The 17,257-nt window shown below is 36.7% G+C and overlaps 1 protein-coding gene across 1 annotated transcript in view; it reads right to left on the bottom strand.

The window, feature by feature from the left end:
• Nucleotides 1–17,257, bottom strand: part of LOC144445422 (separin-like) — a 179,089-nt gene that overhangs the window by 158,552 nt on the left and 3,280 nt on the right. The window contains exons 2-3 of the mRNA XM_078134961.1: nucleotides 10,441–11,734; nucleotides 2,658–2,803 (exon numbers count right to left, since the gene is read on the bottom strand). Of these exons, the coding sequence (XP_077991087.1) occupies nucleotides 2,658–2,803; nucleotides 10,441–11,734 (1,440 nt within the window). The remainder of the gene's footprint in view (nucleotides 1–2,657; nucleotides 2,804–10,440; nucleotides 11,735–17,257) is intronic.

Below are 17,257 nucleotides of genomic sequence, written 5' to 3'. Positions count from 1 at the left end.
GAAATCAGTTTCAACACGAACTTGAAAATATTACATTTTGAATCAGAGTGGGATCCACTCGAGGGATCGCAGGCCATATGGTTAATCTTGCATGCCAGGCAGCGAAATTGCTGTATTGTATTCCTATTTTTAAACAAAGTCTAAAATTTGATACAATGTCGTAACTTTTCCACAGACTTTATATGTCGCGTGGCGTCCTCTAAAAACCAACACACAAAGTGGATGCGATCACTGCACTGTAACGCAAGTTAATAGATGACAATTCTTAGTCTGTAATATAGTCAGCAAAATTCGTCCGCGTCTGCTAAAAACATTGAAAACGAGTGAGAATTTTTTTCACTGTCTTTGATTTTATCATATAAATTTATAAATCAGCTACATGTATATATATATATATATTTTCAAATTAGAATTTAGAGATACTACATGTATGTCGTTTTATTTTATGAATTTGGACTATGAGTTCTACGTTCATTAAACTCAAGTATAAACATGGCTGACACCTGTTCCACGCATCGTGATTTCCTATTCTAGTTCCTGATGACCATATTCCATTTTTAGTCTACGTTATCTTCATACATTACTAGTCTAGTTCCTGACGACCGTATTCCGATTTTAGCCAACGTTTATTACCACTATTAACGTAGGGTAAAATCAGAATATGGTTGTCATGGTTTTCCATGACAACTTGCGGTTGTACATGGTCACAAAAGGGAGAATTTTTTTCATACGAATGCATTGACCTTCATGTAAACAATATGGCAAGGCTGATAGCTTGACCCCCTTGACAACCGTTGTAAGGCATATTTGCATATCTCACGAGATCTGCCACGAGACAGAGAATGCTCTATTATTTATAGTGTGTATATGTATTTTAATGTGCCTTTTATATTTTGAAGTGAAAGCAAAATTTTTGTAAATGGACTCAAAAGTTCTATTCTATTCTATTCTATTCTATTATTTGATTGTCATTCCTAACGTACAAATGTAAGAATTTAGTCCAAGTCACTTAACTTTGTCATTCCTAATGTACATATGTAAGAATTTAGTCCAAGTCACTTTACTTTGTCATTCCTAATGTACAAATGTAAGAATTTAGTCCAAGTCACTTTACTTTGTCATTCCTAACGTACAAATGTAAGAATTTAGTCCAAGTCACTTTACTTTGTCATTCCTAATGTACAAATGTAAGAATTTAGTCCAAGTCACTTTACTTTGTCATTCCTAATGTACAAATGTAAGAATTTAGTCCAAGTCACTTTACTTTGTCATTCCTAACGTACAAATGTAAGAATTTAGTCCAAGGCACTTTACTTTGTCATTCCTAATGTTCAAATGTAAGAATTTAGTCCAAGTCACTTTACTTTGTCATTCCTAATGTACAAATGTAAGAATTTAGTTCAAGTCACTTTACTTTGTCATTCCTAATGTACAAATGTAAGAATTTAGTCCAAGTCTCTTTACTTTGTCATTCCTAACGTACAAATGTAAGAATTTAGTTCAAGTCACTTTACTTTGTCATTCCTAATGTACAAATGTAAGAATTTAGTTCAAGTCACTTTACTTTGTCATTCCTAATGTACATATGTAAGAATTTAGTTCAAGTCACTTTACTTTGTCATTCCTAACATACAAATGTAAGAATTTAGTTCAAGTCACTTTACTTTGTCATTCCTAATGTACAAATGTAAGAATTTAGTCCAAGGCACTTTACTGTGATTGTCATTCCTAACATACAAATGTAAGAATTTAGTCCAAGTCACTTTACTTTGTCATTCCTAACGTACAAATGTAAGAATTTAGTCCAAGTCACTTTACTTTGTCATTCCTAATGTACATATGTAAGAATTTAGTCCAAGTCACTTTACTTTGTCATTCCTAATGTACAAATGTAAGAATTTAGTCCAAGTCACTTTACTTTGTCATTCCTAACGTACAAATGTAAGAATTTAGTTCGTCACTTTACTTTGTCAATCCTAATGTACAAATGTAAGAATTTAGTTCAAGTCACTTTACTTTGTCATTCCTAATGTACAAATGTAAGAATTTAGTCCAAGTCACTTTACTTTGTCATTCCTAACATACAAATGTAAGAATTTAGTCCAAGTCACTTTACTTTGTCATTCCTAATGTACAAATGTAAGAATTTAGTCCAAGTCACTTTACTTTGTCATTCCTAATGTACAAATGTAAGAATTTAGTCCAAGGCACTTTACTTTGTCATTCCTAATGTACAAATGTAAGAATTTAGTCCAAGGCACTTTACTTTGTCATTCCTAATGTACAAATGTAAGAATTTAGTCCAAGTCACTTTACTTTGTCATTCCTAATGTACAAATGTAAGAATTTAGTCCAAGGCACTTTACTTTGTCATTCCTAATGTACAAATGTAAGAATTTAGTCCAAGGCACTTTACTTTGTCATTCCTAATGTACAAATGTAAGAATTTAGTCCAAGTCACTTTACTGTGATTGTCATTCCTAAACATAAGAATTTAGTCTAAGTATGTTTTCTGTCATGTCTTTCTACAAATCAGTACACATTACAGTACAAACTGTCACAAACAAAATTAGAACTCAGCCCTTCCTTTGTAAACTGTTCACAAAATATGAATATAAACCTCAAATACCAAATAATTAAAGTGTCCATATACTTACTGTTTGCTGTCTATCATTATCCAACACTTGACCACCATTAAAACACCAGATGCAAAGTTGTTGACATGCCAAATGAAGTATTGCAATACAGTCGCTAAACATCTCATTATTATAGAGTGCAATAGCCAGGTTGTAAATATTCACACCTAAACAAATCAAAGGAATGAAATTACTATTGTGATATATTAAGGCCCAGTTAAATGGGGCGATGCATAAAGCAATTCCTCACATGTGATGAGGCTGGCAATGGAGTGCGTACACGAAGCAATTAGTTGCTTGACGAGTCACAAGGTCTGTCACAAGGCAAACTGTTGCACATGCGTTGACATATTACAGGTCAGGTTACAGGTCAATAAAGGTCATGTCCTTTAGCGACAGGAACTTGGAAGAAATGTTGTAAAATTGCTAACATTACCAATAAAATTACAGAAAACTTGTATAAAACTATAGGTATCAATAGCAAAACTATATTCAATTCAAGTTCATGCATGGCGATGGTGATCTTTCCAACGTCACTACTTGCATTCTAGTTAGAAATAAAATGATATTCAGTGGAGATCAAGCATTCATAGACGTTGTATACCAGTCAGTGATAAATGGTAAATGGTATTTGTGGTGATAAAATGAAATTATATCAAAAATACTTGCTGAAATAGAATATTTATACTAAAAATATCAAAGATTGTCAAAGATTACTGCTTGCGAGGCAATGAAGTGGGCAATTCATGAAGCAACTCAAGAAGCAACTAAACTTGCGACGAGTTGCAGAAAATCCAACATGTCGGATTCCTTCAAGGCTTGTGACGTACCTACATGTAGTGACATCGCAAGGCCCTGCGAGTACATGTATGTTCGTAACAGCATTCAATTGCTTTTCCAAAGAGTTGTGACATACCTAGTCTATCTGCTAGACCTCGGATGTTCTTCCAATACAATACGACACACGACCGAACATCGCTATTGAGGATGGAACATCCAAGGTCTAGCAAATGTCATCAGGATATAAATAACTGCCAATCAGAGAACTGCATTAGCGACAAGCACAAACAGAGGACAATAGCTAATTTTTCATGCCAGGGTTTTACACGACGCAATATATTGCGTCTTTTACGCATAATTATGACCTTGGGACCCTGATAAAAATCAGAACTGCGTCCTATGGGATGCAGGAACTTCGGCGTACGATATCATAGCCCCTCCGTTTGAAGTGCTTGCATGAGATTCTGATTACATTAGAAACCCCCCAATTTGAAATAAAACGCTCCAGAACCTAATTATTTATTCATAAGGCTGTCACCGTTTACACCAATAGCAATATATATACTGCGTGGGCACTTTGTTTTGATACTTTTTCAAACTGTTAACTTGTTTCTGGTTGGGTTAATGTTTTCAACGGTTCTCAACTTTTAAAAACGGCCACTGCTCCGAGGCGACAGACCGACCTCCGCTGTTTCTTCGGCGGCAGGCCGTCAAACACAGATGATAGATCCTACCGTAGAAGCATCACCAGCCCATGCAGCCAGTACTCATGGTACTAGTGAGAATTCACCAGGTTTACCAACGAAGGATCGAACATTCAACTGTGGGTGGCTCAGTCGTTTTAAATGGCTCCGTTACCTGTCAGAATGTAACGTCATGGAATGCGAGGTTTGTTTGAAAGCGAAAGCAAAAAACCCCTTCACTGAAGGGTGTACAAATTTCCGAAACTCAACCCTTACACGATATCAAGACTCTAGAAGTCACATTAACAGCATTTGTGTGTTGTCTATGAAGTCAGACTTTACTGCAGCTCGTCAGGTAGCAAACGAGAGGAAATCTTGAGACGTGAGTGACAATCTAAAATCATACACAGCTCAACTGCGTACTGTTTATGTTATGGCTAAACGGGATCTCCCTTGCGATGTGTTTACCGATTTCATGCATGTGCAGAATTTGAACGGTTTAGACATTGAATATTACAAACGACCCCAGATCGTCATGGAGTTCGAGGAATGTATTGAAAAGGTACTTTCAAAATATCTTATTGACCAGATACATGCAAGTGACTATGTTGGTATTATGCTTGATGAAACTTGTGACATTACTGTTCATAAGAAACTTGCTATATACGCCCGATATGTTGACGATGGTGAAGCGAAAGTATCCTTTCTGGGTAACGAGCAGATAACTGATTGCACTGCTGCTGGAATTGAAGCTGCTCTGATTGATTTTTTGTTGAGAAAGGGGATATGTGATGAAGACATACACAAGGTGTTTGGGCTAGGCACCGATGGAGCTGCAGTTATGACCGGTCGTTTGAATGGACTTGGTGCAAAACTGAAAACAAGGAACCCTGAACTTGTTCAAGTACGTTGTATTGCACATAGACTGAACCTTGCTGCTTCTCAGGCAGGCAAAGACATTGACTATTGTAAAGACTATCATAGCATGAGATCCATTCTGTTTATAGGTACTTTAGTGATTCCTCAGTTAGATATGACAAACTCAGAGAATTACAAACTCTTCTGTACGGCAAGGCAAAGCAGATAACTGAGCCTACATCTGTTCGTTGCTTGTCAGTTGAATCAGCTGTCAAAATGATAATGTTAGTAGTTTTGAGCCAATCTACATATCCCTGGAAAGTGACAAGAAATCAGGGAGAGCTGATGGTTTACTCAGATTTATTTCAAACTCACTGTTTGTGCTGTTCACTGCATTATTGATTGATGTTCTTACAGTCATTGGAATTTTGAGTCTTACTTTCCAGAAAGATTCTGTAAATTTATCTCACATAAAAAGAGTGTAGATTCGACTATAGAAACTTTAAATACAATGAAAACAGGCTCAAACAAAGTTGATGAAGTGTTCACTGATTTAGGTGATGTCCCCCCTAATGGTGTAAAGAACACATATCATGCATATGGAAATGTGCAAATTAATGACAATAACCAACTCAGACAAAGATTCACAAGTTTGAGAGAAAGATATATAAACAAACTAATTGAGAATTTAGAGGTTAGGTTTCCTGCTGAGGAAATGAACATTCTTGACTGCTTTGATGTTGTATTAAATCCTGAGAGATACCCTGAAAATGTGACCAACTTAGGGAAGAAGTCCATTTCAGGTTGCCGGTACCGCAGGTGGTTCCCGTGGGAATCCAAACCCTCCTTTACCGCCGGCAGTTTTACCACTTTGTTACCGTGCATATTCATGAGAAACTCATTACCACTTGACATGGCATAATGAATTCAGTGTGAATGGGTACCTGAATATTAATCAGATCGTTGTTTCTGGTTGGTCCTGCTAAAAACCTTGGTTTCTTCCGTCAATGCAAAGAGGTTTTAGACAGTAAACAGTTACTGTCTATGGTTCTATGAGAATACAATAAAATGGCGATAATAACGATAATATAGACGTGTATAAGCCAAACGTTTATGGTAGGGGTAAAAATACGCTCGTTTTATATGATCGTATAAATTCACTACACGTAATGTTTACAATTGGTTGACTGCGATGTACAATAAAAAATACCGCCAATGGCGTTGTAGCACAACTGTACAGTTTTAAATGTTTATCCATATGATAGTCCATGCTAACAATAGGTGTTCATTTGCTGAATAACTATCCAGTTGCCTATCCAACCATGTTGCTATCTTTATGATAAATGCTATCATTTGGCTGTTGCTATGGGCGTGGTCATGTTGTTAGATATATTTGCATACATTTATGTATGTTTTTGTTCACTTGTGTATGAATTCCTGATATTGTCTTTGCAATACACGTGATCATTTGGCTGTTGCTATGGGCATGGTCTTGTTGCTAGGCAAATTTAAATACATTTTTTGAATGTTTATTCAATTGTCTATTAAACCCCATTGTTATCTTTGTGAAATACACCACCGTTTGGCTGTTGCTATGGGCGTGGTCATGGTTACTAGGGTATTTGCATACATTTTTTGAATGTTTATTCATTTGTCTATTAAACCCCATTGTTATCTTTGTGAAATACACCACCGTTTGGCTGTTGCCATGGGCGTGGTCATGGTTACTAGGGTATTTGTATACATTTTTTGAATTTTTATTCATTTGTCTTTCTATTCCTGTTGTTATCTTTGCAAAATACGTGATTATTTGGCTGTTGCTATGGGTGTGGTCTTGTTGCTATGCAAATTTACATACATTTTTTGAATGTTTATTCAATTGTCTATTAAACCCTGTTGTTATCTTTGTGAAATACACCACTGTTTGGCTGTTGCTATGGGCGTGGTCATGGTTGCTAGGGTATTTGCACACATTTTTTGAATGTTTACTCACTTGCCTACCAGATGATGTTGTTATTTGACCAAAATATACTGCCATTTGGTTGTTGCTAAAGGGCGTGGTCATGGTCGCTAGGGCCAATTTGGTCAAAATATTTTGAAGAAAATCTGCAGAATAACAGTTTCAGAAACATCTCGCCAAGTTTCAGGCTCATTGACCAAGTACTTTTTGAGATATAAGTTTTTGACCAAAAATGAACATTCTTACACCTAATTTGCATATCACTCATGGAATCATTGTATGCTTAATATATCTTCGTCCATACATCCCTAGATGCATCCCCATCAAATTTCAGCCCAATCTGCTCAGTAGTTTTGGAATTATAGATTTTTAACCAAAAAGACACATTTTTAGCCCTAATTTGCATATCACTGATGGAATCATCATGTCATGAACAAATCTTACTTTACACCCCCTAAAGAATCTTCCCACCAAATTTTGCACCAATCTGCCCAGTAGTTTCTGAGTTTAAGTTTTTTGACCAAAAATCACATTTTTTGACCCAAATCACACACCTGTGATGCGATCATTTTGATTTGAACAATTTCCCGACTAGACACCCAAGGTAATGGACCCACCAAATATCATGGCAATCGGTTCAGCAGTTTTTGACTTTAAGTTGTTTACACGCACACACACACACACACACACAGACAGACAGACGCCGGGCGATCCAATGATCACCCTCGTGCTGCAATCATTTTCATTTCAAACTTAGTAAAATTTCCACCAAGAAAGAAAGGGCATATTTACCAGTCTTATTTACATAACCTATTGTAATAACTGGATTTAGAATGTGCATATGAACTTTGCCCAGTGATTATATAATGTTACCTAACACATCCCCTCATGGTGTTCACTGAGAACAAAGAAGATTTTGAAGGAAAATCACATTTTTTGACCCAAATCCCACATCGCTGATGCAATCACTTTCATTTGAACAATTTCCCAACTAGACACCAAAAGTAATATGACCACCAAATATCAAAGAAATCGGTCCAGCAGTTTTTGACTTTAAGTTGTTTACACACATTCACACACACACACAGACAGACAGACAGACACTTTGCCATGCCTATAGCACTACTGAACATTCAGTTCAGTGGTGCTAAAAATCGTCAGACGATTTCGAGTCAAGAATAAACATTGCCATAGGAATCAAGTTGGTAATGGTATATATATATATATACAGGGGCTTCATTATAAGCCGAACGCCAGAGAAAGTACCCGCCTACTCTTGTCATTTCTCCGGCTACATTTTTCGAGATGATGACAGAAGTGACGTGAAATTTAGTCAAAGACAGCTTTGTAATGGTCATAATGATTTTCAGACTACAAAACTTCTATGAACTCTTCGTAAGAAATACATCGTGTGACAAAAGATTGTGACCTTTGACTTAGTTTGATACCGCTGTCCAAGAACATGCAATGACAATGGCTTGGTAAAATAAACAAAATACATGTAGCTTAGATGTGATCAAACGCCATAACGTCTACTCAAACGCAACAATCTATTGATTTCATGACTGTTTCATTGTCTTTTCCATGTCACACAGTTGCGATCAAAATGATACAAAACTTAGGAAAATATACGGAATAAAATCATTCTCCCACCACTATTCGCGAATGTAATAGTATTTTACAACTAGTCATTCAATACTATGATACCTCAATTTAGTGGAAGGATGAAAATTATCGAAGCCCTTAGCGGAGGAGACAAATCCTAGACATAATCAGAATGACTTCCTGCGTTTATAGATAGTAACAGATAAGATTTGAGGGACGTGCCTTGGTGCATACCATTTCTCTACCGTAGCTATGAGTTGTAATGTATACATGTACTCGAAAATCCACCATTTTGAACACGAACTGAGTGAAGGCATAAGTCGAAACAATTACTACACTTAGTGGGCTCGCTAAGTTCATGGCATTACACCGTCAGTTTTACAAATTTTCAAAACCTATCAATAAATCACATAACACAAATTTTCTTCAGAGGAAACCTGACATATGTGTCATTTTTTCTAAATTAAATATTCAACCAGTAAATGACAATGTATAATTAAATGGTGTCCGTACTTCTGAAAGATGCTCTAAATGGCCTCTGAAAGGTTTCTGTTTTTCAATCTTTTTTCACCATGGGAGGGGGGACAGCCCCCTCCCAAACCCACCCCCCGCACCTGCATAGCAGGTGGGGTGCACGCTACGCGTCCATTTATCCGCCTACTATTATCATTTCTCCCCTACTTTAAAACTTAATGAAACCCCTGTATATATAAACTCACAATTACCATAAACCGATAAGACATAGTAATGTAATTGTCAACACCTGCATGCAGAGATTGAATATATTAAAGTATATATATGCATACATGGCCCAACCCACCGCTTAATGTAATCTCAATGGAATGTCCGGTCTGAAAATGACATTTGCTAGACTGTTCGGCCAAGCCCTCACTGCGAACTTCATTCGCTTATAGTATCGAAAGAAAGTCCGAACGTCTAGCAGCAAGACTATGACATCCCCTGAATGGTGAATGTATCTAAATGACACACACTAAAACTAGCAGAGCAGTAAGGTTGTTTCATGGCACAGCTCACTGACTTCCTGTGAAATTACGTGGGTGGAACGTCCACTAACCAACCATGGAAGTTTAACCCATGTTCTAACGTAGTGGTTACGGGAGTATCTGCAGAGTAAATTACCGACTGTCCACTGTTTTTTTCCAATTTGTTGTAAAGGCTTCTTAAATCAGGCAAAACAATGTCTAATGATTTTTTATTTGATTTGAATTTAGTGTATTGACACAAATATTTTACTTGTTCGTATGGGCAAGTGAGAATGGAAATGGACTTGCCCGGCAGCTCATTTATAACTTGTCCCGGGCAATGGGACAATCGTTAAGTTCCAGCCCTGATTATGCTGTTTCCAGACATCCACCACTCCTAGTTCCCCCTGGAACTATTATGTATCATCAGAGATTTTCATCAGTCTGTTTTGTTTGCATTTGTAACATTTACAGTAAATATTTGACATGGTTTTAGCCTCAACAAAAATAGGAAACATGGTCAACCACCCATCCACCAGTTGAGAGTGTGGGCGGGTTAAATCTGCCCAGGGCACTAACACGAGTAAGTACAGTAACTGATAATTTTGGTTGAGAAACCACAGCATAGTATGACCTGTACTTGACCTCACAACTGGTCACGCGAGTACGTAATTTGCATAAATGTTGGACGCCATTTTACGATATGCGATGAGGAATAAAGTGCGATGAACCAATACAGTATTTGTAAAATATATAATTCCCTGAAATCAATGTTAGTTTTACGTCATAATGCTCCTCATATGATTACGCAGACAACAAATTCTTGCCGGTATTAGTCAGCGGAATCATACTCGGAGCATTATGAAGTAAAACTACCATTGATTTCATGGGATCATATGTAATTATCACACATCTTACAGTCACGTAAATCTTACCTAGTGTTCTGTGTTCATTGTCCTGTGATGATGTCTCCTGTAACACCTTAACAGCTCTTTCACATACAGACAAACAAAGTCTCTTAAATGGGTCTCCAGATGACTTAGCTCCTAATAGCACACGTAACATAAGCTTACAGGCCAAGTTCAAGGTATTCAACTGTGCATTGGTGTCTTCTTGTTTCTGTTGTGTGGCATTCTGACTTTGTAGTTTCATTTGCAGTATTTCAACATGTAGGTTGAGAAAATTGACAAGTTGATGACAGATATCTTGTGATAGCTGAATGTTAGCATTGTAGATATTCTCAACACATTTTCTGGTGACGTCTCCTGCCAGGATAATACACTGCAATACATCCCGTTTGACATCTTGTGACCTCAACACACAACTCAAATCATTTTGTATCTTCAATAACAATGACATTTGAGTTGATGTTGATGTTGTAGTACTTGTTAAAAGACATCCCACTTTGATTATATCTATACAAACTTTCATTGCTTGCAAGAGTTTGTCATTACTGTGACAGAGTGACAGCAAAATTGGTTGGCTGTTTTCAAGCATAGCTTTAGCATTCTCAGGGTAACATTCTTGTAAACCTATCACACATTTGACACTCCATTTGAATACCATCATTACATCATCTGTATTAGTAGTATTACCTCTGTTTTGGCACTGTACTTTGTCTGTCAATCTCTGATACACTGTGTTGAAATATATGTCTAGGGCTTCTTTCTGTTCATTACTCTTATTTCCTTTGATAAGTAGTACAGCAACTTTCCATGCTTGGTCTACAACCCAACTTAACTCCGACTTACTGAGAATTGCAAATTCTATTGCCAATGTTCTAACTTGTAGAACTATTGTCTCTGAAATTCCTTTGGTTTTCATCTCACAGCTGGCTTTCCATAGTGTGTTGAATGAGTTCTTGGCTATGACATCAATATCACTGTAAATACTGTCTGTAAATGCTGACATCGCTGTCAAATGTTGACTCTGTTCTTTGTACAGGTACTGTCCAAACTGACACACTTCCTGCCATTTGGAATGTTTAACAGCATTAACCATCACATGAAATAGTAGTTTGTCTAAGGCTAGAGCTGGTAGTTGACTGTTTGTCTTGACTTCATTTATACATTCATAGACTGTCATACAAATCTGTAATATTTCATCAACATCACCCATTGATTCTGTCAAATTGTGTACACATTGTCGGAGTATCTTCATACAAAATGTTGCCAGCTTTTTATCCACATCATTCTTTCCATTCTTCTGTGTAAATGGTCCAAGGTAAACCTGTACAAACAGAAACAAATTGCAAAGACATGAGAGATGATGATAACATTACCCGAAAAATGTGAAAATAGTACTAGTACTATACATGTAGATTATGAATAGTGGGCCGCCTGTAGTACAGGAGGAACAATAGTCTGTTTTGCCTAAGACTAGGTAGTCTAGTTCCTATACAATACGAGTTACGATTACATCCACTCTCTCACATAGTCAAAGTCAAATGATTACATCCACTCTCTCACAGTCAGTCAAATGATTACATCCACTCTCTCACACAGTCAAAGTCAAACAATTACATCCACTCTCTCACATAGTCAGTCAAATTATTACATCCACTCTCTCACACAGTCAAAGTCAAACAATTACATCCACTCTCTCACATAGTCAGTCAAATGATTACATCCACTCTCTCACATAGTCAGTCAAATGATTACATCCACTCTCACAGTCAGTCAAATGATTCCATCCACTCTCTCACATAGTCAAAGTCAAATGATTCCATCCACTCTCTCACACAGTCAAAGTCAAATGATTCCATCCACTCTCTCACATAGTCAAAGTCAAATGATTACATCCACTCTCTCACAGTCAGTCAAATGATTACATCCATTCTCTCACATAGTCAAAGTCAAATGATTACATCCACTCTCTCACATAGTCAGTCAAATGATTACATCCATTCTCTCACACAGTCAAAGTCAAATGATTCATCCACTCTCTCACATAGTCAAAGTCAAATGATTACATCCACTCTCTCACAGTCAGTCAAACAATTACATCCACTCTCTCACATAGTCAGTCAAATGATTACATCCATTCTCTCACATAGTCAAAGTCAAATGATTACATCCACTCTCTCACATAGTCAAAGTCAAATGATTACATCCACTCTCTCACATAGTCAAAGTCAAATGATTACATCCACTCTCTCACATAGTCAAATGATTACATCCACTCTCTCACATAGTCAAAGTCAAATGATTACATCCACTCTCTCACATAGTCAAAGTAAACAGTTTTCACCGTTAATTAATGTGGCTAAACCCCATGCTGGGGGAAGGGTAAACAGTGCATGCCAGTAGTAATCTAGACTCTCTTACAGCCCTCGGAGCTTCGCTTTACTAAAATTAAAGCTAAACGAATTATTCTGTATGTACCGATGCCAGCTAATTAACCGTACTCGAATATCCTTGTACTGTGCGCCCTCATCGACCATGATAGAGATAACCATTCGTTGACGTGTGACTGCGACGCTCCGTGTTATCGCGAAGCCCCGAGGACTTCGCGAAAATACGGAGCGTCGCAGTCACACGTCAACGAACATATATCTCTATGTGGTCGATGAGGGCACACAGTACAAGGTTGTTCGAGTACGATGGAGTACGTTATGTAGATGGTATCGGTACATACAAAATAATTCATTTAGCGTCGATTTTAGTAAAGCGAAGTTCCGAGGACTGTGAGAGAGTCTAGTAGTAATCCAAAACAAATTGACAGGCAGTTGTAATTGGTTACTTCCTTCAGACAATTGTTTATTAATATTAATATTCAGTTGGTACAAATGTACATGTACATGTACACCTATTTTTACTATCGCGTGTTTCCACTGTCGCCTTTTTTTTTGTAAAATGATGAAGGTTTGGGGAGATTTACGTATTATTTCCATGTGTAGTTCATAAAACTTAAGACAGAATACTTAGCTAGGCAGTACATTGTAGTATTTGTACATGTACATGCCATTTCATGAAAAATGCCTAAAGGAGCAAGCCAGCCGACCTACATGTACCTGCAAACTCAATATGGCCACCATACAAATTACTAATTAGTGTACACTCTACTCTTTGAAACTGCTTATTTTTACTTTCACAACAATTGTTCATAGAAAAATCAACACTAAAAATACAAATGTATGAATAAATACTTCTAGCATGCTTCTTCTTTGAATATTAATCCTCCCACCGAAAAAATACATATACTCCAATGTCAGCCTGTGCATAACGGCGGCAAGACATGGTACCAAACTTTTGGGGTGTACAATGTATGTCAGAAAACTCAAAGCCAGAAATGAGCAATCATTGAATGGCTATAACGCTTTCAAAACATAACTACATTGTAGATAGCCAATAAGATAAGTTGTTATGTACATGCAGGTCATGTCGTCCAATACCGATATAGCAAGGTCAAAGTTTTCCTGCAACTGCTTATGTAACTAAAATTGTATGTATCATACTATATGTACATGTATAGTTTCACGACAACAATTTTCTTTTAGAATGGTACATGTACAATGTGTCTTAGCTACATTTTTAGTATCTCATATGTTGTATTTAGAAACAGGATCATACATGTACTTATACGTCACCTGTCACCAATCTCGCATTCTGATTGGTCGAGAGCCCTGCAGATACACAGGCGTATTTTCCACCAACAGCCGTATTTTTGCTTGTATCACGTGATCACTGCACGTCCCCTTGTAAACAAATCTAGCAGACAACTAGAAATACAGCTATAACAAGCATTCCCAATGCCAAATTTGTTGTCAACCGAACAAAATATCACCGTTGTATAAATTGTAACAAGTCTTTGAACTGTACTTTTCATGTTACAGGGAAAAAGCCAAAAATTCCACACAGAACGGCGAAAGTCCAGTGACGGTGAACTCGCGGTCGTCATGCGATCATAAACATGAATTCCTAAATTTATGAAGAATATGAAAATTACCACCACAGAGGGTGCAGTTTTTGCTTAACTAGAGCAAGAAAGCATATCACGAACATTTTTGTACATTTAATGGAATACAGTAAGCAAAACAAAGACGCACTCATTTTTCAGCTGATGGTTATAAGTTTGAAAATATCGCTGAGTGATATGCAAATAGTAAACAATACGTCATACTACTGAGCAAACGCAAACTCTGATTGGATGATAAAGTTAAGGCTGACGTGTAAACAACCGCATTGCAGTTATCGGAGTGGTGCATGATACTACGCTCAGCAGTATAACGCGGAGGTGATTTTATTTTAAAATGAAACAGCATTTTTAGACATTCAAAAATTAATTCATAGTCGCAGGTGACGTATAAGTATGTTATTTGCCAAATACTGTTCCACATCTTGCTGCTCGAGTTAATTTTTCCGGTATAACGGCTCGCCTCCGGCTCTCCGTTATTACCGGAAAAATTACCTCTCGCAGCAAGATATGGAACGGTATTTGGCAAATAACATATACATATATATCTCATTCTGGCTTTCTGATTAAAAACCCAAGGTTGTTGGGGTAACATACACGTACTGTGTTAATGTGTTAACAATAACATCCACTCTTTATCAATATGACAGAATTTTTTTTTCCTAAGCTGTGTGTAATAAAGGCCTGATCGACAATTTTCTAATAAAAAGTTTACACAGAGAAAAAACTAACTTTAATCTTTACATCTGCCAATTTCAGTTTCAAAAAGTGTGTGCTGTTTTGGATGAAGTTGGTTTATTACTATAAACTTTGCTACCCACTTCTCAATACCAGTCAGACTTACAATGTACTAATGACTCCCTCGGAATGTGTGATTTATAAAGTAGTAAAACCAAGACTGTTGATTGATTTCAGATGCTGTGAGCTTTCAATAATTACTTTCTTTAATATTTTCAAAAACTGTTTTGTTATATTCTTGTATCCTTGTTGGTTTTACTTTTAATAACACAATAAGTGTGTGGGGATACTTTGATATCACAGTAACTTTGTGGGGTTACTTTGATATCACAGTAACTGTGTAGGGTTACTTTGATATCACAATAACTGTGTGGGGTTACTTTGATATCACAATAACTGTGTGGGGTTACTTTGATATCACAATAACTGTGTGGGGTTACTTTGATATCATAATAACTGTGTGGGGTTACTTTGATATCACAATAACTGTGTGGGGTTACTTTGATATCACAATAACTGTTTTGGGTTACTTTGATATCACAATAACTGTGTAGGGTTACTTTGATATCACAATAACTGTGTGGGGTTACTTTGATATCACAATAACTGTGTGGGGTTACTTTGATATCACAATAACTGTGTGGGGTTACTTTGATATCACAGTAACTGTGTGGGGTTACTTTGATATCACAGTAACTGTGTAGGGTTACTTTGATATCACAGTAACTGTGTGGGGTTGCATTGGTATCACAATAACTGTGTGGGGTTACTTTGATATCACAATAACTGTGTGGGGTTACTTTGATATCACAGTAACTGTGTAGGGTTACTTTGATATCACAATAATGGTGTAGGGTTACATTGATATCACAATAACTGTGTGGGGTTACTTTGATATCACGATAACTGTGGGGTTACTTTGATATCACAATAACTGTGTAGGGTTACTTCGATATCACAATAACTGTGTAGGGTTACTTTGATATCACAATAACTGTGTGGGGTTACTTTGATATCACAGTAACTGTGTGGGGTTACTTTGATATCACAGTAACTGTGTGGGGTTACTTTGATATCACAATAACTGTGTGGGGTTACTTTGATATCACAATAACTATGTAGGGTTACTTTGATATCACAATAACTGTGTAGGGTTACTTTGATATCACAATAAGTGTGTGGGGTTACTTTGATATCACAATAACTGTGTAGGGTTACTTTGATATCACAATAACTGTGTAGGGTTGCATTGATATCACAGTAACTGTAGGGTTACTTTGATATCACAGTAACTGTGTAGGGTTACTTTGATATCACAATAACTGTGTAGGGTTACATTGATATCACGATAACTGTGGGGTTACTTTGATATCACAATAACAGTGTAGGATTACTTTGATATCGCAGTAACTGTGTAGGGTTACTTTGATATCGCAATAACTGTGTGGGGTTACTTTGATATCAAAATAACTGTGTGGGGTTACTTTGATATCACAATAACTGTGTGGGGTTACTTTGATATCACAATAACTGTGTGGGGTTACTTTGATATCACAATAACTGTGTGGGGTTACTTTGATATCACAATAACTGTGGGGTACTACATGTATGTGATGGGTTCATGTATCATGTTAACAATTTAATGTGTTTTACTGTTTAGGTTGAATATGTGTCTGTCTGTGTTAGGTGTCAACTTGCATACATGAACGACTATTCCCAAAAATATGCATGTTACCATAGCAATGGTCATGTTTTGAGTTAAATCCCACTTTGTCTTCCTGTAATCCATCAATGGAAAACTGGACAGTCACCTAAAGTTTTACAGGGTGGCTTTAAACTGAAAATAGGGAATACAGCTTCTATACATTAAACTCTTTGTTTGAATAATGGAAATATATGATGACATACCTGGAGACTAACACAAATAATGTTACAACACATTTTGTAATATGATGAAGAAAGACTGAGATAAATATTGATTGGTACAGAATACTATGTAGTCACTACATGTATTGTTGTTTAGATCGAGTGTGTCTTTTATTATCGATAAGATGTTTTCTACACAAATATATTATTAGTATCCCCAAAACATGTTTCCAT

The sequence above is a fragment of the Glandiceps talaboti genome, chromosome 14 (genome assembly GCF_964340395.1).
Source record: "Glandiceps talaboti chromosome 14, keGlaTala1.1, whole genome shotgun sequence".
NCBI lineage: Eukaryota > Metazoa > Hemichordata > Enteropneusta > Spengelidae > Glandiceps > Glandiceps talaboti.
The sequence above is the reverse complement of the archived record's forward strand: the minus strand, read 5'-3'. Positions and strand labels throughout refer to the sequence as shown.